At 34.7% G+C, this 22,550-nt stretch overlaps 2 protein-coding genes across 4 annotated transcripts; one reads left to right on the top strand and one right to left on the bottom strand.

Moving 5' to 3' along the window:
• The first annotated feature begins 421 nt into the window (after window positions 1-421).
• LOC132189250 (uncharacterized) lies at window positions 422-5,311 on the top strand. 3 transcript variants are annotated; one of them, XM_059603901.1, is made up of 12 exons: window positions 422-617; window positions 728-943; window positions 1,045-1,140; window positions 1,582-1,679; window positions 1,822-1,950; window positions 2,670-2,790; window positions 2,920-3,004; window positions 3,146-3,255; window positions 3,889-4,040; window positions 4,473-4,569; window positions 4,764-5,071; window positions 5,202-5,311. In XM_059603901.1, exons 1-11 carry the CDS (start codon window positions 537-539, stop codon window positions 5,061-5,063), a joined length of 1,485 nt encoding a protein of 494 aa, XP_059459884.1. In that variant the 5' UTR covers window positions 422-536; the 3' UTR covers window positions 5,064-5,071; window positions 5,202-5,311. The 3 variants fall into 3 exon arrangements, with proteins under 3 accessions (XP_059459884.1, XP_059459883.1, XP_059459885.1); XM_059603900.1 differs by having other exon boundaries at window positions 425-617; window positions 4,764-5,311; XM_059603902.1 differs by having other exon boundaries at window positions 428-617; window positions 1,591-1,679; window positions 4,764-5,311.
• A 1,201-nt stretch (window positions 5,312-6,512) lies between these two features.
• LOC132189252 (phosphoglycerate mutase-like protein 1) lies at window positions 6,513-12,198 on the bottom strand. The gene is made up of 10 exons (XM_059603903.1): window positions 12,027-12,198; window positions 10,596-10,657; window positions 10,322-10,429; window positions 9,893-9,972; window positions 8,857-9,019; window positions 8,565-8,639; window positions 8,335-8,423; window positions 7,689-7,808; window positions 7,080-7,124; window positions 6,513-6,996 (listed from the first exon to the last, which is right to left on the bottom strand). Exons 1-10 carry the CDS (start codon window positions 12,169-12,171, stop codon window positions 6,882-6,884), a joined length of 1,002 nt encoding a protein of 333 aa, XP_059459886.1. The 5' UTR covers window positions 12,172-12,198; the 3' UTR covers window positions 6,513-6,881.
• Between the last annotated feature and the right edge of the window lie 10,352 nt (window positions 12,199-22,550).

Here is a 22,550-nt window from a genome sequence, read left to right on the forward strand (position 1 = left end):
TCACTTTATGTGGCCGATTTTTTGGCTTTTGCTCAAGTTATAAAGGTCCAAATAGTTTATGGTTAATTAGAACCATTTATGCGTCAATTGCCTATTCAGTTGTTTCAGTTTCATTTTTTTCATTAGCACTGTCTTTTATGTTTGAGTTTGTTGTTGAGGCGCTCAACTCTTGGTTTGGTATTATGTTGTAATCTATTTATTATATTATGAAAGTGTAATATTTTTTTTAAAAAAAAAAAATTACTTAAAAGAAAAAACAAAAGTATTTTTTTTTAAGACAACTAAAGTAATTTTTTTTTTTTTTTTTTTAAGACAACTAAAGTCATTTCACTTTCACATCGATTGTAAAGTAAAATGGAAACTAGTCCAAACTCCGAAGTTTTTATTTTTAATTTTTATGTAAGTCAAATTTAGAGTCTTCAAAAACAAAAATTAAAAATTAAAAATTGGGATTTGAAGGCTGAACTAACGTGAAAGAAAAACAAGGAAGGAGAAGGGGGAAAAATTCTACATAGAACATTCAGTCTGTCACTAAAATGGTGAAAGCGGTAGTTGGAGAAGAAACCCGACTCAAATCGATCGAGGATCGCCTCAGCCAATCCGGACTCCCCGTTCAGGCACTCTTTCTCTCTCTCTATCTCTCTCTAGATATATATATTCCTGAATATTTGAATGTATGTAATCGTTTCAATTAGATGAATCTGAATTAGGGTTTTGTTTATCGCAGGTGGGTCTCGTAATAGGCAAGCTGAGCTCGCCTTTAGACCGGGGGTTCGTTTACGATTTGATCCCGACCCCACCAAACGACGCCGGAGAGCCCGCGTGTTCCCTTGTCGAGACCGTCAAGGATGACAAGAAAAAGGGGCCCAAATCCAAATCCCAGGCCGCCGATTCCTCCTCTTTGCACATCGATCACGACTGGATCGCCGAACACGCTCGGCAGGTTTATCATTGGAACCGCATTGTTCTGAATGTTTTAATCAGTTGTTTTTTTCTTAACGATTTTTGTGAGCTTTGCTTACAGCTCTTATATCGGTTTCTCAGGTGGCTAGAATGCTGGTGGGCGGCATAAAAGTGGTTGGCATCTATATATGGGTTAGCGATATTGCTTTCAAAAATTCAACCATAGTGCTTTGTCAGGTAATTTTTGTCTTTCTCATTCAACTTGATTTAGCTTAAAAATTGGATACTTTTGGGACATGGCAAGGCACTTTACCTAAGCTTTTACTACAAGAGAAATTCTAGGGGTACCAAATTTTTTACAAAGAGAGGCTTATTAAATTGATGGGTAACTCATTCGTCGGAGAGAAACAAAACAATTAAGTAAAAGAAATGTAACGGGTACCAATGAATGAGCTAGTAAGATTCTCTTGGTAAAAGATTTGGTACCCCTAACATTTCTCTTCCTACAAGTTCAACTCCCGTAGAAGCTGAAGTAGCACTCCATCTGGCACTTAGGACTAAACAATTAAATTTACATGTTAAATTTTGTTTCTTAATTTTTTCCTAAGATACTGTTGTCAGTTTGTGTCCCATGTCGGTATTGATGCTTCTTAGATAAATAACAATTAATGAAAATAGCTCTTGCAGACTGTAAAGGCAGTTACAGAAGCAACGCCTCTGTCGGAGATTGATCGGGAGGAAAGACTACTCATTCACATTTGTTACAGTCCATTGAGGTTTAAATCTTATCTAGCATGCTATATTCTTTCCCACTTATAAAAAGAAAGAAAAACATAATATATCCTCTCTTCCCAATTGTACCATGTTAATTAATTTACGAGGTTGTTGTCATGATTACGAAAGAGTTGATTTGTGAAGGTGGACATGCCGAAACTGCACATGGACATCAAATATTACATCAAGCTGCCTGCGACCCTGTGATTTCAAAATGGGAAGGGTTTTAACTTCTCTTCAGACCTTCAAGTGCACCTACAATTTTAATCTTAGGTAACAATTGCATCGGCCATCAATCTTCCATATCATAACTATTGGTTAATGATTTTTCTTATTTGATTTTCAATAATGTCTTTCATTACTTATGATAATTGATGCTTTCTGTATACATAATTATATCCCATTGCGTAATGTTGGATAAAAATTCTTCTGCCTCTTGAGTTTATTTTTGGAGGCAGTGTTTGATGGAGATCCTCTTTGTTAAAATTTCCCAGACATGATCTGGTGTAAAGACACTAATGTATCCAAACATTAGGCATAATGTATCTCTGTAAAGAGAATTATGAGGAAAAAAATCATCAATATATTGAAGTCAAGCATGAACTGATTAATGCCCCCAAAATTTTTATCAGTATCTAACCAAGGTGCGACTAGAATCCATCTTTGCACATTTTATCATCTACTCCACAAACCTTCAAAAACTTGTCAATGAAGTTAGCTGCAATTAAGTTATGTCTGAGGTCAATTTTGAAGTCAGATCAGGTTCTTTCTGCATGTAAAGCTATGCTGGCTGCATTAGATGCAAGCATCTCTGTGCACCTTTGGGACTAGAATATCAGGCTATTGAACTGTCACCTCATATTCTATTTGTAAAATTTCAACAGTATTTTTGGTGCTTGTCATTCTAAAATTTCTTGATGTGACACTGTAGGACCTAAATGTTTTCCCGAGTTATATACTTATATCTCATGGTTGAAGCTGTCTTTTCACAGATGGCCCATATGTCATGAAAGTGCATCAAAAGTGAGAACATTAAGTGATGTTCTTCGTCAAGGAATTTCTCATCATGCTAAAGAGCTAAAAGATACAAAGGCACTGATTGATGGTAATTTGGTAAGACAATCTTTCTTTTTCTATAATTTGCCTTTTCTTTTTTCTTTTTAAATGAAGTTACTTTGTTAGTGGATCCCTTTAATCAGTTTTTTTTTTTTATGAGTTTTTGGATCTTCCATACATTTCTAGGTTCTTAATGATGAACCATGCACATTGGACAGGGTGCATGAAGTTGAACTGCTTCTACCATTCATGAAAGATACATGTGCAGAAGGTGTGCTGGCAATTCCTTTTTTCCCCTTTTCTTTCCTTCTCTCTCTCTCTCTCCAATTTTTGACCATGTCATTCTTCGTGATGTTTCCATTGTTTTACATTTTACTTTGTATGTCTAATTATTTGTTTATGTGTTCTAAAGCATGCAGCCAAAAAGATGTTCTTGGTGTTCTTGCCTTCAATGGATCTGTGTGTTCTTTTGCATACTTGAATCCAAGAGAACCAATTTCACAAGCTGTCTCTGATATAAAGGTATTCAATAATCAGTTACAGGCGCTATCATTGGTTCTTGCCTTAGTTGAAGGGTAATGTAAATTTCACATTCGTTTGGAAATGCCATGAATTATCATTAGTGGATTGGATTTCATGCTGGTTTGTTGTATTGACTGCAGACATACTTAAAAACCGGATGAATACGATGAATGGTGTCAGGCACTAAGCAAGTGGCTTTTTTGTATACCCTAGATTTTAGGCATCTCTAAAGTCTTTTGATGTGCTGCACCACAATTGCCTAACTAATGATATTCATCTTATATCTACTTTTGAAGTGGAATGCTTGCATATGGTGGCTGCATTTATCAAAAAAATAAAGAAAAAAGGTGGCTCATCACTAACAAGAAGTGGATAAGTATCACATAAAACTTCTGCATATTTTTTAGTCCCGTCTTTCCCATCTCAGGTAGTTACTGCTAGCTTCTCAATGTACGACTCGGATTGTTTTTCTCATCAGCTTCATTCTTATGGCCCCCCTGAAATGGAATGCTTGAAGTTTTGTTTTGATTTTTCCTACTGGAAAATAAATAGTTCTCGAGAGTCTTACTCTTATAAATAGCTTATGGTTGTTGCTAATTGTGCCATGCAATCCTTGCTTCCTTTTGTGTGTAGGGGGATATCATCATGAGTTTGCGAAGTAGATTAGATATCATCTGTGATGAGGCATATGAAGATGTGGGGCCAAGAGATGATGTTAGTCAGGAAGCAGATGATGGGATATTGACCGAGAAACCTGTTTCGCAACTCATCCTGCACTTATTAAGGTGTGTTAACTTTATATTGATACAAATTTGTTTTGTTTATAGGATTGACAGGAAATTAATGTTCATTGCCGGTATAGCAATTGGTGTATGACTGTCATTTCCATCAATCAATTTTGTGAGGCATGTTGATCAATGGCATCGATATCAATCATGCGTATTACCTGAAAATACATAGGCTCTCCCCCCCATTCTCCCTCTCCATTAGGTATGTAGCATTTTGAAGGATCTATGGAGGATGCCTTTAGTTTTTCATTGCAACTCCTTCCTTTCCTACATAATCACTTGCTTGTAGGGGGTTAATCTATCTTTTGTGTAGCAATTTGTCAAGAGTTGAATCATCGTATTTAGGGCACCACTCTTCGTTGATACTTATTTTTGTTTGCCAGAGCATGATCTGAGCACTGACTACATCTGTTATTCATTTGAGAACAGAAAAGAATGCTGTCTTTCATTTCCTCGAAGAGTATTTGTTCCTTGGTTGGCAGGCACATACATATGCGACCACTTACAGTCATCTGAGACTCTTGAGGTACGTACATCTAACTTGATGAATAAAATATCTAGGTGAATGGTTTGTTGCAAGGAAAATTTGAAAAAGAAAAAACTCTCTTAAACAATGATCTCAAAAATAACATGTTCTTGCAAAATGGACCGGTTTGTTGGCTCAGCAGAGGATTAGCACTATCTTAGTTATTCTTACTTCTGCTTTATATGCTCACCTAGGTTCTAAAAGATCATTGTGTTGAGCTGATGTCCATGGAAGCTCCAAGTGATACCTCAACAATCTTGGAACCAGAAAATGAAGCTCCATCTATGGTCACTAAGTCCTTCTGGGATGTGTCAATCCCCTTCGATTCAGCATCTATCTCTTCCGTAGAGAAAAGTGGAAGTGACACGAGAGAGGAAATTAGAAAAAAATCTACAAAGTCAGATAATTTCAACGTCATGAGTGCTGTTCTCTTCCTTCTCCTATCCATCTTAGTGGGGTTTGTGCTCTATGTTGTTAGGGGATCAAGGTCGTAGTTCATCAGGTAAACCCTCACTTACAATATCATGTGGGTTAATTTTTGTAGGCATACAAATCATTCTTTGTACTGTGTGGGAAAAGTGTTGAGTTGAATTTTATTTTGAAAACGTTCATTTCTGGTTTATGCCTTCTAGCCAAGACGGCAAAGCTTCATCTCCAAAACAGTCCCTACTTTGAAAGCTATTTCATGGTAAATTTGAATATATCTGAACATCAGAAAAATTGGAAAAGAAGAAATTCATTATGAGCCAATCTCCAGACAATGTATATACACGTTATATGTTCCATATTTGCACGTACTCTATCATTACACATTTCTTACAAGCATGTGGTCATATTTGTTCTGAAGACCGAAGATCAATTTGTCATTCCAAGACCAAAATCATAGTCATGTAGGAAAGCCGACATTTTGCTCAAAAAAGAAAAAGAAAAGAAAGGAAAGCCGGCAAATTCCCTAACATGGGATCCCGCTGCCAGCCCCTTGCAATCGGGTAGGCAGTTGAGAAAGCCCTCGATGGGGCTGGCTCACTCATATTCCAAGCAAGTTTTGAGTTGCCCAAATACTTGCTTGGACTTGGACAGGATCCCCTGCAATCGCACAGGTTACATTCCGGACAGGGATTGCAGCCAATCTTATTAAGGACTTGTTGGGATTGCATTTAATAGGCTTAAAAGTGCTTTTGACACTCAAAAAATTCATTTGAAGAAAAAGTACTCGTTTGGTAAAAAAATTAAAAGTGCTTTTAAGGATCTAAAAAGTTTAAAAATGGTAAAAAAAAAAACACTTTTGATAAAAGCTTAAAAATAAAGCTTTTGCCAAAAGTTCTATTTGACATAAAAATTTTATTTCTTAAACGCAATTTCAAACATGCTCTAAGTGTCCACTGGTCAGTCAAGGCACCCGGCAAATCTAAAGGGTTCAAACCAATTGAGTCTTGAGCGACAACATCGTAAGGATTATAGGATCCACGACCGCTTTTGCTTCCTCTTGTAAATTGCAATAGAATTGATTATCGAAGCATAACTCTGTGTTATTTTTATTTTTCAATTTTTAGTTTTGATATGCATGCTATTTATTTTTTTTTTTTTTGGGGGGGAGTTTTTAGTGATTCAAATGTATCATAAATTCATGAACAAACCCTTTTAATTAACGATAGCTTTTGCTTTATGCAACTTAACCCCTACCAATAGAGGAAATCATAATCTATGACCTCAGTGAAACTCGCATGGAGCTTGTATGTGCTGGCATGGTGTCTTCAACAAAGGTATAGGAGCAGTAACATTGCTTTCCAGTTTTCAGCAATTTGTTCTGTACTAGGCGGTTTGAGCGTTTGTTAACTAGCAAGTTTTCTACTACCTATGGCCGCAACTCAAAAAAATTAGGCTTTAGCGCCAACGAAATCTTGAGCAAATCATTAGAGAGAGAGAGAGAGAGAGAGAGTGAGTGAGTGATTAAAACAGAAACCTTACTAATACTGTATGTTGAATTAAGCAAACGTACAAAAAACAAAAACATCTTCCATGGCCACCATAGAAAGCCAAACTTAGTTGAATTAACCAAACGTGTCCAAAACTTCCATCTGAAAAAGAATTGGCACCTACAACTCTGTTATAGGCTTTAGATCTACCTACTCTCTCCATGAATAAGGAATCTTGAAATTGCCTTACAGATCTACCAACCTTACATAAATGGACACCTTATTTTCTATGGTAAGATATAATAGCTTGGGAATTACCACAGTGAACGCTTGTGAAGATTCGTCTGATGTGTATCTTAAGGTTATTCCACCTTGACCTTCGTTATAGGCTTACACTTAGTTTGGCACTCCTTTCTCTGGATGCTTCTCAGTTGCTACATCACTGGGAAGATCGAGTCCATGAGGGATTTTTCCAGGATAGTTGGTTGTTGAGGAAGCTGATGACTTCAGGCTGCAGAAAGAAGAGCCAGAAAATGAATGTTCTGCATTAAGCTAGAATATGGGATCTAAGGTTTTGCAAATGGCAATGCTCACCTCCTATCAACGATGACCACTGACCGAAGCTCACAATTTGCAAAACTGCATGTAGATGTATTTTTTTTGTGTTTAGTCGCATTGGATGAAGATCTAAGGCAAAAACAATATATCTATATATCTGCGGCAAACCCCCGTGAGAGACTCATACATCGAGTACAATCAACACACACAATTTGATTGCTCCACTTAAACCCTATATTTCTAGAAAATAACTTTGTATGGTCTCAGGATACGAAATCCATACTACTGAAGCAGACATAGGTGCCTGCCATGAGGATGCCTCATCAGAATTGAAAATTGGCACAAGTAATTAAAATAAGTATACAACATAAGTAGAAAGTTTCTAATTCTCAAGAGATGACCTAGCAGTTTCAGAAACATTTTTTTTTTTTTAACTAATAAGATATTATCAAGAAAAAGTTCAAAAAAGAAAGCATATCTAATGCAAAAAAAGTTAAAAAAAAAAAAAAAAAATCCAAAACCTACTCAAAATGCATTTTGGTAAAGATCATTGAATATATACGCATAGAACTTTTAGTTTAAAATCTGAGAACCCAATTATGTGTTTATTAACAAGTGAAGCATATAAACGAATATAATACTTACTTTGCGCATATTTCACTCTTCACAGACGGATGACATTCATTTCCAAAAGCACTTAGGGTATGAAACAAGAATCCACTGTGGGTGACGATTGCAATCTCCTTCTCTTCACGTGTCCACAGCCTGGACCAATTGAGAAATGGGAAACAGAAAAGAAATTATTTTCTCCATACATATGAAAACACTAATATATTTCTTTTCTATAATAACAAACAATATCACTATTTCTTTTTCATTTTTTTCCCTTTGTCCAAAAGGAGGTCTTCTCGGATGCATGTAAGACTCAACCAAATACTCACATGGAATGAAAACCTAATTTAAAAATTGACATATTAGTACTACTGAAAGATCAAAATGTTTATAAACAACTTTAGTGGCGAAAGATAAAGCATGCCAACAACTCTTTAAGATGAAGGAATGGTGTTTGAAAACCCATGCTAACCAATTGCAAACTCTACAATAAAGTAAATTGTCAGATGCCTAAGATGAAACAAGTGCCCCTTAGTTTTTCAAAGATAAGCAATTCCAAATTTGACGACTTGAATTCTTCTGTTGGCCATACAAAATCTCATTCCTTTGTTGATTGTTATGTTTCTTACAGAATATTAAGTTTCTGGGAAAGGGAAAAAAAGCTAAAATAGACAATCACCAATTCAAAAACTTCATTCCCCTGGCAGCAACTTCTTCATTCTTCTCTCTAATGTCAGGCTTCCACAAAATGTCATCATCACTTTCTATCTGAAAAAGAATTAAAACAAGAATAAATTCCAAACCTAAATTGACATGAAGATTAGGAAAACAAATCAATAGTCACAGGAAAATTGACGGCCAAAGCCACTTGTTCACATTATAAAGCACCAACTATGATAAATTACTTGCCAGTGAAAAATCAATTGCAGGAAAAAGAGGGCGATATTCCCTAATGCTCCGTCTCTTATCACATGGATGAACGCCCTGTAGTAAGAAAATTAACGCTAACATAAATTCATATGACACCTAGTAATTGATTAAAAGGAGGAAGTAGGAAGGGCCCTTCATTTGCTACAATTCACTCATTTATTTATCAATAATTGACTTAAGTATTGAGAAATATGATGTGAATGCAATAACTTTTCATACATAAATGCAGAAAAAAAGCCCTGCAATATCTATTAGATGTACCATGACATACCAAATGTTCTCGGCAAAGCTCTACTGTTAAAAATGGTGGGCAATTTAGACTTGAAATTGCTGGATGGTCACTGTTCCCCGTATTTGCAACCATTAGAGGAGGCACGTTTACCCCATCTGTATATGCTTCACCACCAAAGACTCCAACTGCTGTTTGCATGGTCCTGTAATGCAGCCATTGCTGGTCATTACTTATAGCTCAAGAATTCTGACAATTTAAACATGTAGACTCCAATTTGTTCAATGAGTGGGATGTAAATTCTTCTAAAACAAAGGACGTATGGAAATATAGATTCAAAGAATTATTTTTTCTTTTATTTACTTAATTTAAAAAGCTATGAAGCACAAATACTTCAAAACCCTTGAAATATCAAAGGTTCGACACATATTGGACAAGGATACAACTTGGACATGGCTGAATATGTGTCCAAAACTAGAAAATAAATATCTTTGAATTTTGTTAAGGAGGGATACAAATCGATACAGTTTGGATGCAGTTGAGACACAAGAAGGGATATGATGAAAGCTTAAATTGAAAAAAGAACTCAGCAACTCAAGTCAGAAGCCCAGCCCACATCTCCACCGCCAGTGCACCACTGAGCCACTGATCGAACATTGGCCTCTCTCTCTCTCTATATATATATATGTGTGTGTGTGTGTGTGTGTGTGTGTGTGTTGTGTGGCTGCTATATGTGGCACAGAAATTCGGTTAGCCATAGGGCTGGAAATATATCAAAAGAGATGCACAGAAATGTCATGTTATATTTTATCCTGGGGGAATGGGTTTAGGCTTGGAAATGTGTGTTGAGAGTCTGACCTACGGAAGAAAGAATGAAGTAGACCTAATAATGACAGGTGAAATAGCTCTCATCAACAAATATGCTTAATAACAATGCTTATATTTAGGTCAGAATCCAGTGATGAGCTTATGGAAAGAATCGTTGAAAAGATGGTCTGCACCACTTACACAGCATTAAGCACAAGGAGATGACTGAAAATTTCTATATACAGAGGCAACAAAATTGCACTAAGTTTACCTTAACAAAGGGGACACAACGACTAAATCAATTCTTTTGGAAAGTCCACTTGATTGAACATGCGTGCGAAGATTATCAACCTGTTATGGCACCACAAAATCATTCCACGACATTACTTTTATATCAAAGAATATGAAATTTGATAGAAGCAAATAGCAGGATGGACAAGAAAATCTAGAAACCTATGTACAACCAAAAGTCTCTTCCAAATTTTGATTCTGTCAAGTCTTACTCAGTTTAGAGTGATTGTTACAAAGTTCTATTTGACCATTCAAATTTTTCTAAGGATTAAAAGTTAACTCACAAACAACAAGATTTTCTACCAGGAAATCAATGGTATAAAAATATTTTCATAAAATAACACTTAACAAGAGCATAGTTATGATGAACTAACAATTAGAATTTAGAACATAATTAACCAGCTATTACCTGCTTCCAGCCAAGAGGGGTAAGGTGTGCATCAAAAAGATCATAAGATAAGTATGCACTGTGGTCCTTTTCCCCTTCCACGTTGTGAATCCCCTGGGCATGCCTTACCTGTACCCATAGATTGGTAAGACTGAAATGCTTTTTTAAAGTACAAATAAAAAACCCAAGAAATAATCTTCAAAAAGAATGTGTATCAGCGTCAATTATACAAATCCTAAACTTTCTACAATAATAGTAGCACCAATAATATAAGAAGGACAAGATTTTCACAAACCAGGTGAAGAGTTTTAGAACGGTGCAACGGGTAGAGACTTTGACCTCCAGTGGCATCCATTTCTGTGGTCATAAAAGAAGATAACCAGCATTAAAGAAGATCATTCCATTCCATGCACGTAAAGTATCAATAAAATGTGGGGCATCAAGTGATGATCCTAACTCCAGATTTGTGCTTTAGAGAACATATAAATAATGTTTGTCCAAAAGCTAACCCGAAATTGCCATGGATCAGTACAATGGGGTAGTCCCACGTGAGAGTTGGGACGGGCCCCATTTACGTGGGCAAGTGTTTGGGTAGCCCGGGCAGGTGGGTCCTGTGCCCGGGCTACCCTGGCACCTATCCGAGCAATTGGAGCCTGCCACATGCTCACACCTATTGCAATAGGTCGGGACCCATTATGGGCAAGCGCTCAGTTGTGTTCATAATATTTCACCTAAAGATAAAGACCCAAAAGCAATAGCAAAAGTAACAAAGACTACCCCTTGTTTGTTAAACCCCCTCACATTCTCCCACATTTCACCACATTATTCACTTCATTTTAAAAAAAAAAAAAAACATTAGTACTTTTATATCTAATCATTCACTTTTATAGCTTATTATTTACTTTTTATTACTATTCAAATAAAAAAATCACTACAAAACAAAATTTTCAATTTTCTAATACCACTTTTTCATTTTCCCATATCAATCATTATTATTTTTTTTTTTTAATTTCTACAAGTTAACAGTGCCGTGGTGTGGGGGTGTTGTTTAACAAACACTCAATGCTTCCGTACGTGATAAAAGGAACAAATGTGATCCATAATTGGCCACTGGCATGTGCGCTATGATGCCATTTGGGCATTTAGAACAAACACAGGAGACGGCACCAATGAGGCGCACTGTGATACTGTGAATCGGTGATACAAGTGTTACGCTACAAGTCGTTAAACCAACGACACTGCAATCATATAAATTATAAAAGCATATACCGCTATAATTCCAAAAACTAGGTTCGCATTTTGACCGCGTGGTACTAGAAACGATAAAGTAAAAGAAGAAGAACAATAATGATGATCATTGATCGTAATAACAACAATTATACCAAGAAAATGCAGAAAACATTTGCAGACACCAATCGAATCGAGTAAAACAGAGATTATTATCAATTATGGTCACCTAGAACCTCGAAACGACGAAATGAAATCCAAAATCACCGAATCAAAATCCAAATCCAAACAACAGAACCAAATCAAAGCATTATGAGACGAAAACATTTGCCAAACATACGCAGATCTTCGCACAAGCATCGTCATTCGTCACGCATACAAAACCAAACATTCCAATCACCAAAACCAAAAAACAATCAATCGTAAAATATCTCAGAATAGCCTGGCTAATCCACAGAGAGAGAGAGTGGGGGATGGAATATAGATTGGCGGGCCGTACCTGAACGAGTTCGAGAAAGTAAACGACGTCGCGGAGGCTGTGGTTGTGCAGGTGGTTTAAGGCTTGAAATAGGAGCGGGGACAAAGGAGGAGTTTAATAGAAGAGTAGGGGTATAAGTATAAGTATAAATAATGGTGGTGGGCATGGCTATTTATAAAATTATAATTGCACCCTCTGGTCGACTTCTTCGCTGATTCGTCTGCTCCGTCAGGGAAATAAATACAATCCCACGTATGGACAAGTGCGCAGCCCCAAGAGTTCTTTCCTTCAAAGCGTGAAGGTTCCGTAAACTCTTTTACCGACTTCTTCGATAAACTTTTTTGGGTGAACACGTGGCACCGGCTTTTTTTGTCTCCAATTTTGATGGCCGTTGGATGTTTAGATAGGCCAACTGCCAAATCAAACTTGAAACCCTTTTTAGTCTTTTTTTTTTTTTTTTCTTTAACGTTTTGGCCTTCGGACAACTTGGTCTTACTCAACTTGCCTAGTTTGTCTAGTTTTTAGTTGGAAACGTAAGATATTTGAAATTAAAATCTCATTAGATATTTATATCAAATATCTTTTTTTCTTTTTCTTTTTTCTTTTTTTTATGACATAATCTTCTAAGCGGGACTATTTTGTATACTTACTCTTGAAAGTAAACTCTGAATCCAAATAATTGTTTATGAGAAAGTGTTAGGGAGCCAAATAAATGAATTCAGAAAAATTTTCAAACTGATGTGGTAAGAGTTTTTAAATTAAAAATAAAAAAAATGCAATTCTCTCTCCATTGTCTATCATTCACGGTCTATCAGACTGTCACATCAGTTTGAAAAAAAATTAGGTTGATTTGTTTGGCTCCCTAATACCTCCTATTATTTACACTCAAAAAATTGAATTATTTAAAAAAAAAAAAAAAAATTTAGACCCGATAAGAATGCTGCCGAATCTCTATTTTTTTCCAAATCACAATTTTTGTAGTTGAAATTTTTGTTACCTTTAAAAGAAATGAATGGGGAGACAAACTTGTTTGGTTATCTTGGTTGTCGATTGTGATTCCATATAGGTGCAAGAGATATGTATTGTTAATTTGTTAGTGCAAATTGTGGTTACCAAAAGAAAACGTGGTATTTATGATAGCTAGACAAGCATCATTAAGTTAGTTAAAGACGGGTTTGGCTTAAATGTTGTAATAATAGTTGTCTAGCGGTCTAAATTTAATTTATTATTTTTCTTTTTTCATGAAAAATTTAGAATTAAATCGCCAACGTTGAAAAAATTACATAAGATCTCGTGGACTTTCTATTACATAATTACTGTACGTCATTATTGTACTTGTCAACTGAATTATTTAAGCAACTTTTTTTTTTTTTGTAAGTAATTATTTAAGAAACTTGAATCCTTAAGATTTCGGAGATCACTACACAATGGTTGTGTGTGTTTGTCTAAGGGCAGGGATTTTTATTGTCAAAAATTTGATAATAAATGGTGTGATAATATATATTATTAAATCTATATTTAATCTTAAGCATGATTATCTTAAAAATTAACACTAAGAGAACACTAGAATAACACATCTCCCCCTCCCTCAAACAAGCTAAAGTCCAAGTCCCCCTAGTCTTGCCTCACAAGTCAACCCAGAGTCCAAAAAATCCCACACTCTCAGACCCATGATGGTCTACACTCTACTCCACTCTACTCTAGCATTTCTTATAATCCACATTGGGTTTCCTGTTTTTTTTTTTTTTTTTTTTTTTTTTTTCTAAGCAAGGCTTTTTTATTCATATTTGTCTCTTATAAAATATCATAGTTGATTGTTTTATGACTTTTTCTTCTATAAAAGCCAATACATCTTGCGGATTCACAACCCAAGAGCTATATTTACTTATTTTCCTGCTTGGAGGTTGAGGACTTTGTGCACAATCCACACGAACCACACCTGCAAAACAATAATGACTTATTAATTATTATTATTATTGTGCAAAGGTCGGCTGAGTATTTAACTTTTCTTTTTAACACTAATAAAAATAATTAATTAATTAATTTTTTTTTAAAAAAAATGACTTTAAACTATTAAACATATTTCCCAAATCCGACCTATGCAAGAATAAGTAGAGAAAGAAATTTACATTTTCTCCAACAAACTTGGTTTCTTTTCTTTTGGTGATGGCTTTTGTAGTGCACTGCTGTCTACTAAAAGGCCGGAGTAATCAATCGGAAGCTCTTTCCCTATTAATCAAAAAAAGCCAATATTACCACGAGCTTATATATTGTCATATGATAAACACATTACCTCTTTTTTTTTTTAATTGAACCAAAAAAAAAAAAAAACCCTAAAGAAAGTCATAGGAATTATGTTAAACAAATTCCATAACGATGGAGATCAAGCGACTAAAAATTAGATTATCAAGCAAAAACTGTACAAATCATGAGATAATTTTGGGACTACTCACCTGGAGGGGCATTCGTGGGGGTTTTCCCGGATTCCATAGTTAACCTAATGGCTAATGTTCTTCTTGGTAATAGTTAAATTAGTATGTAGTAATTGTCGTGAGATAAACTATGAAAAGGTCGAGTTTATATATATATATATATAGATGAACATGAACGTTTGCATGAATCATTGAATCAATAAATAAAGGGTGGTGGCAATTGATTCGATTGCATGCCCATTTTTACTACAATTAAAGAATTATTTGAATGTTACGTGTGCCTATAATTTAGTAGCTTTTTTTTTTTTCCTGAGCAACCCATAATTTACTAGCTCAAATTGGTTCTCATAGTGTATCAAATATAAAATACAACACTGAATGCTATGCACATGGTATGTTAATAAATGCCTGGCAATCCTCCAATAATATATGTATATTTTTTCTCGTTGGGTGAATTTAATGTTATTAATTTTTGGAGCAGCAGTCTTATTGTTTACACATATCAGGTAATTATTTAAAGGTTGGCTTAAGAGTACTAACAATAGACTCTCTATAGCACATTTTCTTTCTTATGTTTAGGAAAAATTTCAAAAAAATACCCACATCAGAAGCTCCAAATTAAATTATAAAGCATCTCATTCTCTCTCCTTTCTCCTCTCATTGGTTGTAATGATAAAAAGAAATAGTATTTAATTAATATAAGGAAAAATAAGATAATCTATTGTGAAGTGTTTTTTTATAGGGAATCAAAAAGTAATTTTATTTCCTAAATTGAGGAAAAGTGTTTGAAAAGTTGCTGCTGGTGCTCTAACAAAGTCATAACACAAAAAACTACATGGTGAGAGATCATGAGCTCCAATAACTATTGGATCAAAGTGGTGTGTTTAGTGTTATTTTTTTACAATTTTTTTGTCCATTTTTAAAAAAATTTACTGTTAAATCCGTGAGACCCACACGTGGATTCCACAAAATATATATTTTTTTTTTATATATAATTAAAAAAATGGTATTTTGAGAATTTTGACAATATTTAACTAAAAATTCTAACGGGAGGAAATAATTGAAAGAAATTGAAAGTTTGATACTCTTAATTGAAAGTTTTTAAACTTCAAGATGATAACACGTAAAAGTTGAAGGAGAATTTTGTTTTGATTTGTTGGATTTTTTTTTGTTAGGCCCATCAAAGAGCACTCTCTGGTTTCATGAATCAAGAATGGAACTGTCAAATGGGCTGAGCTGGCACGATGCCAAATTCTGAAGCCCAAAATATTGAGTCTATACTAAAACTTAACAGGCCGAACGGGACCGTCACTATATCGTTAGTCCTATTGTCGTTGACCAGCCTGCACTTAGCCCAATTGAGCATCAAAACCTTAACGGCCCTTTACGTTCGTCACTTGCTCTGGGATTATACAAAACACCCAATGGAAAAAGGACAAAAAGAAAGTAGCTGGAGAATCCAATGGCCTGGCAAAGAAGGAAATATTGTTGATCATATGAAAAACTAAAAACTACAAAAAAAAAAAAAAAAAAAAAACCCAAAAATGTTCAAATTCTACTAAAACTAGACCATTTCCTCTGTGGTATTATTAGTTAATATTCCTTATTAAAAATATTCCCAAGGATTGAAGTTAATTAAGAATATCTAGAATTGGGTCTCCTTTGTTGATAAAGTCATCAAGGAATATTATGTGTATATATATATTTTCTTTCATCAAATCTTTTAGTTTGAAATGCTGTACAAATATGTTATTTTCTGTAGACGACTAGACGGGTACGTATTGTTTATGTCGCCATTACTTATCGAGTGAGCAAGTTGTGGATAATTGGAGGCACCCCAACTAATAAGTTAACATCTTCTGAAATTTCCAGACAGCTAGCTAATCAGTATATCTTAACCACAAAAAAAAAATCTGGTGATATCTTAGCAAGTTTTCGTCCAAAAAGTTTGGTTTGACAAAATTGAACAAGTTGGGTAACAACTATCATACGTCTATCATGCATCTATTAATGCTTGCTTGCTTGCTTAGCAGGCATTTTGGATCTTTAATCAACCCATAATCTAAAACGATCTTTTGCGTTTTGTTTTTCTCAAAGGCCCCCACCCCAATTTGACTGGAAACTTAATTAGTTTGATATTATAGAAGATGCTTTGATTATGAGAAACTAATACAAATAATTATTATGTGAATAAGAAAAAGATGAATCACTGGATATGCCAGATTTCCAAACTTATTTTGTTGGTGGGTCAGTCTATTCAAACTCATATCCCCCACTTGTTATTTCCTAATGATATAGATCCTAAGAAAAATATGATTTCAAAATGCTAATTGGGTTTTGCAAACTAGTGTTAATTAGCAAATAACTACCAACTTTGGCATTTAATGGCTGATTTTAGGACAGTTGTATCTTTTCTCCAAGAAAGTCGGTAGTCTATTTGACTAGGTATGGACACTTACCTTTATAAGAAGCACTGTACAGAGGCATGTCTTTTAGGAATTTAAATCCCGTTCAATACGGCTGTGAGAGCATCTTCAGTTAGGATTCGAACTGACTCTCGCACGAGACTGCTTTATTGCACGGGAACTGTATGTCTGCTTTTTAGAAACCCTAAAGTTCGAAATTGATTTGATAAAAGGACAAAGTTAGCTGCATTCTCACTCTATAAGAAGACAAATGTTAGATTTGGTTGTAGTTTGACTACCCAACAAACAGCCGCTACAATTGGAATAGTTTTTTCATGGAAGAGATAATGGATATATAGATGGCAAATGAACTTATGAAAGATCATATGAACGATCTTTTGGAGAATCTTAGGCTACATGAATATTATTAACATAATTTATATTGTTTTTCTATTATGTTTTGTGAGGACTAGTACTAGATGATTGGAACATAATTTGTATTTATTGTTGCCCGAAAGATTATGAGGCCTTGTTTGTTGCGTAAGAATCATAACACAAATGCTCCCCAGATACGGGAGCTTATAATAATGAACAATAGGGCACAGAGCAACGCTGTAATGCTAGTTAATTAAGCAAAGTGAATCGATTAAGTTCAACAATATATATTAGGGCTCTTTAATTATGGATTGGAGGTCAATAATCATGCGACACATGTGGTGGAGATAGCTGGCAATACGAGGGAATGATCGCAACCAACCATCCGGTGTTAACCCCTTTAAATAATCTGGAGTTGTTTTACACTTTTGTCATCAAGTAATAGTGAAAGTTTGCTGAGAAAAAAATGGCTTAATATATATTCTGGTTGTAAGGTTTTGATCCGGTACAATGAGCTGTTGACGCTACATGCATGCAATATGAGTAGTTAAGGTGAAACGATAGATGAATTCTGTCATCTACTTGAACGGGTGTAGTACCCACTTTATTATATACAATACGAGCAATTAATTGCAATGGATCTCGGTCCCTATTTTTAACACCAATAACAGTTGAAATCCTATATGCAATATTAGTAGCTAATGTGAAACGAATGATATATAAGTCCCGTCACTTACTCGAACAGTATACGGTGTCCACTTTATTACATACAATATAATTGCACTTGATCTTGGTCCCTATTTTTTAACACCAATAACAGTTGAAATCCTTTGCAATATGAGTAGTAGCTAATGTGAAACGAAAGATACGTCCCGTCACCTACTCGAACAGGTGTGGTGCCCACTTTATTACATGCAATACGAGCAGTTAATTGTACTCGATCCTGATCCCTATTTTTAACACTAATAACAGTTGAAATCTTATATGCAATATTAGTAGCAAATGTGAAACGAAAGATAAGTTCCATCACCTACTTGAGCAGATGTGGTTCCCACTTTATTACATGTGATACGAACAATTAATTACACTCAATTTTGGTCCCTATTTTTAACATCAATAACGACAGTTGAAAACAAGATTTAACTTACTATTTTGGTGAAAATTAATACGTGTTTCACTAAACCGCTGCACCAAACCATGCACTGTACACTAAATATATGTATTTTAAGTTTTCTAACACATAAAGATAAATGAATTTGACTCCTTTCAAGAGCAAGAACTAGACCCTAAAGAGATTGGCTTGAAGTCGACTAGGGTGGATTCATTTTAACATGGGTCTGCGGGTAGGTCACAATTCTCGAGGGCTCTGATATTAGAGAAAATTAAAAGAATTAATTGTCACTTGGTTTTAATTATGGTCCAAGAACTGACATTGACTGTATATCTCCAAAAGTTTAACTCTTCTTTACAAGATATGTATTGATTCAGATTAGGGTATGGGAGTCGAACAGTGTTAGAAGCCAGCGTCCACCCAACTTAAGATCAACTCTCACCCGTGCTTATTGTTTGATGGTTTTCATCAAACACTCTTTTTAGGTCGGTTCATTTTCTTCCCTAAGTTGTACGAGGAAAGAAAAAATTTTCATTAAAGTTGACTAAATCTTGTTTATGTGATCGAAATTTCATTATCTCATCATGAGAAAAATGGAAACTTTGAAAAGATATTAATGGAGTGAATATAGCAGGATGTGTCAATGTGCAGTAAATTAATGAAAAGCTTCATGTAATGACCTAAAAAGTACTATAATACTATTCATTGTAGTAATTCATTCCACGCGCACTTCAGCGAGGGTCCTTTAAATGAAAGATGCAAACGAAAATGTTGTCTAACAATTTTGATTGCCTTGTCGTAGTGGTTTATGGTGAAAGTTGTGGGCCGGTGTAATAAGAGGCACTGAAAAAATCTTATTAGTTTCAGGCCAGCTACAATAAGAGTTGAAAAAATTGAGAGATACATATATGTACAATCGATAAAAGAGTCACTGCGAGAGACTGTGAGACATAAAAAACAGCAAGGCACATATAAAAAATACAAAAAAATGTATGGTTCTTTAAATTAAGGCTTCTTGCCCAATGACAATATATATATTTGCACATCATATATATATATATGTTCATGTTTGCACTTGCTATCACAAGTGGGATTTGATTAATTTGTCTTACCGAGCATCCATGTAATTGGCAGAATTTTTAACGTTAATGTGCCCACTGTGTCCATTCCGTCATCATGGATGTATCTATGCTGCCCGCTGAATTATTAAGTTAAATACAAATTTTTAACCTACATGACAAACAAGTACAATTCACTTGAAAGGACTTGTAAAAATAGCCCATTTTAACATATGAATAATGAATAATGATATAAATCATATTTTTTTATCACTTTGTTGACGTGCACGGTTCAACGAACTTTTAAATTTGTTTTTCTTTTTAACAATAGCTTATTTAAGAGTTGATTGGCACAAACATATTAACAGGTAAAATATTAAGTAAAATAAAAAGTATGGCTTCTAACATTACTTTTTTAACATACATGACATTTTGAATTGATCAGCTCTTTTAACAAGAGCTGATCTATTATTTTATTTTATTTTATTTTTATCAGAGTGGGAGCATATCAAGGTTAAGGAAGACGTGTACATTAAGGCTTCATCTTATAAAACTTTTTAGAGGGTTTTATTTGCTTTTATCTTTTTTTTTTGGTTGAAAAAAAGTTTGGTTGTAACATAAAAGTAAAAATAATTTAAAATTTGTTGTGTTTGTAGTTATTTGTTAGTGTTTTTAATTAGTCGTATTTTTGCTGAAAAGTAAAAAACTTTCTCAAAAAGCATAATCAAACAAAGCCAAAATCTTTAATTATAATTTGAGTAATGTTAAAGATTACTATAAATTTTACAATAAAATTATTTACTAACTTTTTTTTAAAAAAAAAAAAAAAATCGAACCGGCCAATAAAACCTTTACAGCATAAGTGGATCCGAATTGATTGACATTAGCCTCCGGTGTCTGATACTTACAGAGCGAATTAACCTCATTGGTAATTAAACCTTTTCTCGAGGCTAAAAAAAAAAAAAAAAAAAAAAAACTGTGGGCTAGCTGGGTAGAAGAAGATATAGCCAGTGATACTTGCAGCATCAATGTTATTATTTTGCATTATTATATTTACGAACCTTCTATTATTAGTGCTGGTATGTTGGATATTTTTCACGTCTTTTGATGAGAGTGTGGGGGTACCCATCTCGGAAAATGACTCGTGAGGAGCCAGCCCAGCCAGCCCCCCCTTTTCTTTCCTCCATCCAAAAAACCATCCAAAAAGACACGTACGTGGATATATGACCTATTTTTGAAGCTACCATCGCCTGCATTAATATAATTTACGCACGATTACGAAGAAGAAGCAGAAGAAAACGGTAGCAGTCGCCGTCGATCTCTCACGTGGGTCGATATTTGTAACACGACATACATGTATTTTTATAACAAAAAAAAAAAAAAATGATAAAATACATATCCACGTACGCACGACATGAGCGCCCGGCCGCTGTCTCATAAAGGAGAAATGTCAACCGACCTACGCATCCAACAGAAGGAAAAAGGCTGTTTTTGAGCACTGTTGCAGTACTGTTGGGGGTGGGTGCTAGCAAACAAGGCATTAGCAGACAAAATTTCAAGAGAGAGAGAGAAAAAAATGGGTGGTTTTGGAGATTATAACCCTAGCTAGCTGATATTGTGGGCGGCCAACTGCCAAGCTGTATGATCATGTGTGTTCGAGAGAGAAAGGGGAGGAAACCGCCTTTGAGAAACCGCTGTTTGTCGGGATGGTAGGGAGAAGGCACCGCGGTTTTCTCACACCACCTTGACTGTGATTCTCGTGGCCCTGCCTGTCACGTCGTTTGTCTTTGAGGGTTTCTCTCTTTTGATGCTAATCATTCATCATAGGGGAAATGCTTGCCTGTATTTATTAATTTGACCATCTCATCCACACGTTAGCGCGTGCTGTATATATATATATATATGAAATGAGGGTTATATGTAGGTGATATATGATTCAATAATTATAATTTAGAATTAACGAAGCAATTGCCACAAAAGTTGCTGACAATGCTTTTGATTAATGGGGGGGGAAGTAGTACTACTACATTTTGATGCTCAACTTGTGGATTTATTTATTATGAAAAGAAATTGGACTGTAGCTAAAATATTTGTGGTATGATCAACTAGCTAGGGTTTTCTTTTCTTCCACCGCGCGTCTAGCTACCATTTGTTGTCTGATTCAAAGAAAAGACAACCTAATTATGCAAAACTCTCAAGTCGTGGGACACTAATAATTTGGGTGATTTTGGTTTTATCAGTGTACTTACAACTCTAGAATTCCATAATTGAAGAACAATCAAAAAGAATCTTTTGAATATTCATATTCGGTCTAACCTAATGATGTTTAACTAAAATGGTGCTCTAGCATGTACATCCTTAATTTTTAATTTTTTAATTTATTTTTTATGAACTTGTCAAACATCTCTTTTCATTAACATTAATATTAACAGTAAAAAAGAAGAAGTGAATTATCTAAATTCTAGCTAAAAATACATGAACGACTAATTAAGCAGCTTTGAAAATAATTAATGGTCTAACACATTCATCTAAAATTTACCCTACAAAAGAGATGGAAGAGAATGCCAATTAATTTCCTACATACGCGCAAGTATAAAGCAAGTGATTTCCTAATTCTTCCTTTCTTATAATTCCCATTTTCCATTATTTTTATGAAAATTGATTCCTAAACTTACCACCGTAGCTAGGCAGATGCAATATTAATGGAAAGTGAAGGGGGGCAAATGACTCCATCCCTTGACTCGCCTAAAAACATTAGAAATCTAAATGAGATTTTGTAAATAATTGGAATCCTATAAATAAGTGACCCCTCCTAATTTAAGATGTAATCGTACTTTCAAAAGCACTGAAAAATAAATGGGATTCTATAAAGGGATGGATTTGGATTTCTAAAATAATGCACAAGGACAATAAATATGTTGAAAAGTATGTTCTGTTCCCATATGGCCCATTTAGAAAAAGATCACATGTTATATTCACTGTCCTATTGATTACATTGTTCAATGAATGTGAGTTAAAAAAAAAATAAAAAAATAAAAAATAAAAAAAAATGTAAAGTCTACTTAACCCCCTTAAACTACCACCCTAATGACAATTTACCTCACAAACTATCAATTATGATAATTTACCCTCCAAACTACCAAAACAATAATAATGTACTCCCT

Source organism: Corylus avellana, chromosome ca8 (genome assembly GCF_901000735.1).
Source record: "Corylus avellana chromosome ca8, CavTom2PMs-1.0".
Taxonomy (NCBI): Eukaryota; Viridiplantae; Streptophyta; class Magnoliopsida; order Fagales; family Betulaceae; genus Corylus; species Corylus avellana.

Excerpts from the sequence above, each read along its gene's own strand:
- LOC132189252 (XM_059603903.1), bottom strand. The coding sequence starts at position 12,171 with ATGCCCACCACCATTATTTATACTTATACTTATACCCCTACTCTTCTA. Across the intron at positions 9,020-9,892 it reads GTTGTGTCCCCTTTGTTAAG|GACCATGCAAACAGCAGTTG; the intron begins GTAAACTTAGTG and ends GCTGCATTACAG. Across the intron at positions 7,125-7,688 it reads AAGAGTGAAATATGCGCAAA|TTTTGCAAATTGTGAGCTTC; the intron begins GTAAGTATTATA and ends ATCTACATGCAG.
- LOC132189250 (XM_059603901.1), top strand. The coding sequence starts at position 537 with ATGGTGAAAGCGGTAGTTGGAGAAGAAACCCGACTCAAATCGATCGAG. Across the intron at positions 1,951-2,669 it reads ACCTACAATTTTAATCTTAG|ATGGCCCATATGTCATGAAA; the intron begins GTAACAATTGCA and ends GTCTTTTCACAG. Across the intron at positions 4,570-4,763 it reads AGTCATCTGAGACTCTTGAG|GTTCTAAAAGATCATTGTGT; the intron begins GTACGTACATCT and ends ATGCTCACCTAG.